The sequence below is a fragment of the Marmota marmota genome, unplaced genomic scaffold (assembly GCF_001458135.2).
Source record: "Marmota marmota marmota unplaced genomic scaffold, marMar, whole genome shotgun sequence".
NCBI classification, from domain to species: Eukaryota; Metazoa; Chordata; class Mammalia; order Rodentia; family Sciuridae; genus Marmota; species Marmota marmota.
Window position 1 is genome coordinate 4,579,982 of NW_025999862.1, and position 1,737 is coordinate 4,581,718.

General features: G+C 47.7%; 1 protein-coding gene across 1 annotated transcript; it reads left to right on the top strand.

The window, feature by feature from the left end:
• The first annotated feature begins 326 nt into the window (after positions 1-326).
• Positions 327-1,440, top strand: Atoh7 (atonal bHLH transcription factor 7). The gene has a single exon (XM_015500477.2). It carries the CDS (start codon positions 352-354, stop codon positions 808-810), a length of 459 nt encoding a protein of 152 aa, XP_015355963.1. The 5' UTR covers positions 327-351; the 3' UTR covers positions 811-1,440.
• Positions 1,441-1,737: the final 297 nt, after the last annotated feature.

Consider the following 1,737-nt stretch of genomic DNA (forward strand, 5'->3'; position numbering starts at 1 on the left):
TTTCATCTTCCTGGAAGCCAGCCTTGGCTTTTCTCAGAGGACTGCAAAGGCCTTCCCCGAACCAGCCACACTAAAGTCTGCTGCAAGGTTTCCTTCTGTTTTTCAACTTCACGTTGGGAAAAAAATGACTTTTTCTTGAGCCTCTCGATTCCCCCTACATTTGGGTAAGTGATCAGACAGCCTCAGGTCAATCAGCAGAACAGAAGGCCGAGCCCCGCACTCCCCACTGTAGACTGCTTGCACGTGAGTTATTTTGTTTGTGACTTATTTGCTAAGAAGCCGATTAGATAAGTCCACGCACAGGTCCAGAGCCCGCTGCTGAGCTCCGCCCCTCCCACCTCGCGGCCAGGGATGAAGTCCTGCAAACCCTGCGGCCCGTCTGCGGGAGCACGCGCCGCGCCCCCGTGCGCGGGCGGTGCCGAGTGCGCGGGCACGTGTGCCGGAGCCGGACGGCTGGAGAGCGCGGCGCGCAGGCGCCTGGCGGCCAACGCGCGCGAGCGCCGTCGCATGCAGGGTCTCAACACAGCCTTCGACCGTCTGCGCAGGGTGGTGCCCCAGTGGGGCCAGGATAAAAAACTGTCCAAGTACGAGACCCTACAGATGGCGCTGAGCTACATAATGGCACTGACCCGCATCCTGGCCGAGGCCGAGCGATTGGGCTCGGAGCGGGACTGGGTCAATCTCCACTGTGAGCACTTCAGCCATGACCACTACCTGCCGTTCGCAGGCGCAAAGCTGCCGGGCGAGAGCGAGCCGTACGGCCAGAGGCTCTTCGGCTTCCAGCCAGAGCCTTTCCAGATGGCCAGTTAGGGCGCGCGGCTCCGCGGGGGTGAAATGCCCAGGGATCCCGCTCCCCACCGCAGACTCCCCTCACATAGCTGCAGTGTCTTTCGGTGGCCAAGGATTCTTCATATCAAATTAATAAACTTCCAGGTTACTTTCAATCGTATCATCACACCTACGGACGCAATCATTTTATTGCATCTTCCTTTTCTGTATTTTGTAGATTTCATTAACGAATCTTGTGAATTACATTGCTCTGATAATAATGCCCTATCCCCTTTCCTGGACTACTTTGAGGGGAAAACAAGTTTAACAGAAAATAGGAGTAGGCTCTACTGCAATTTCAGTCCTCAGAGAAATGATCACCTTAAACTTTGTAAGTTTGTGGGGTTCGGGTGAAGTTACATGATGCGTTGCTTGTGTAGACTCAATACAGCTGCCCTCCCGTTGTGTAAATGCATTTATGCCCAGTGTATCGTGTGTGCATGCGTCAAATAGAATCAGACTTTCGCCTTTTGGTAGAGTTCTTGGGCATGGTTGCTCTGTATTTTTTAAACCTGTGTACACATTATTAAATATAGATTTTATAAATTATAAATAATGTGGTTTGTTTTTCATGCCAAGTACTCTGCTAGTTGCCTAATATGTTGAGTGTTTCCCTGAATAAAGATGCGTAATGTTTAAATCTAAATCCCACAAATCAGCAAATGTGCTGTTTCCTAATACTTCGTCAAAATAGACAAACTGATGAAAGTATAAGTAATTAATTTGAAAGTTTTCTCTGTTATTTCGGAAAAACATTTTTGGTGGCATTTAAAAAAATTAAATCGAAATAATATTTAGCTTTTAAATAACAAGACATGTAATTCCTCAATCTTATTTTTCTTACTGTTAATTACTAAATTCTTTCCAAATACCAAATACGTTTATTCCTAGATGTATGTAAGAATATAT

Bases quoted from the DNA above. Each gene is read 5' to 3' on its own strand.
- Atoh7 (XM_015500477.2), top strand. From the start codon at position 352: ATGAAGTCCTGCAAACCCTGCGGCCCGTCTGCGGGAGCACGCGCCGCG.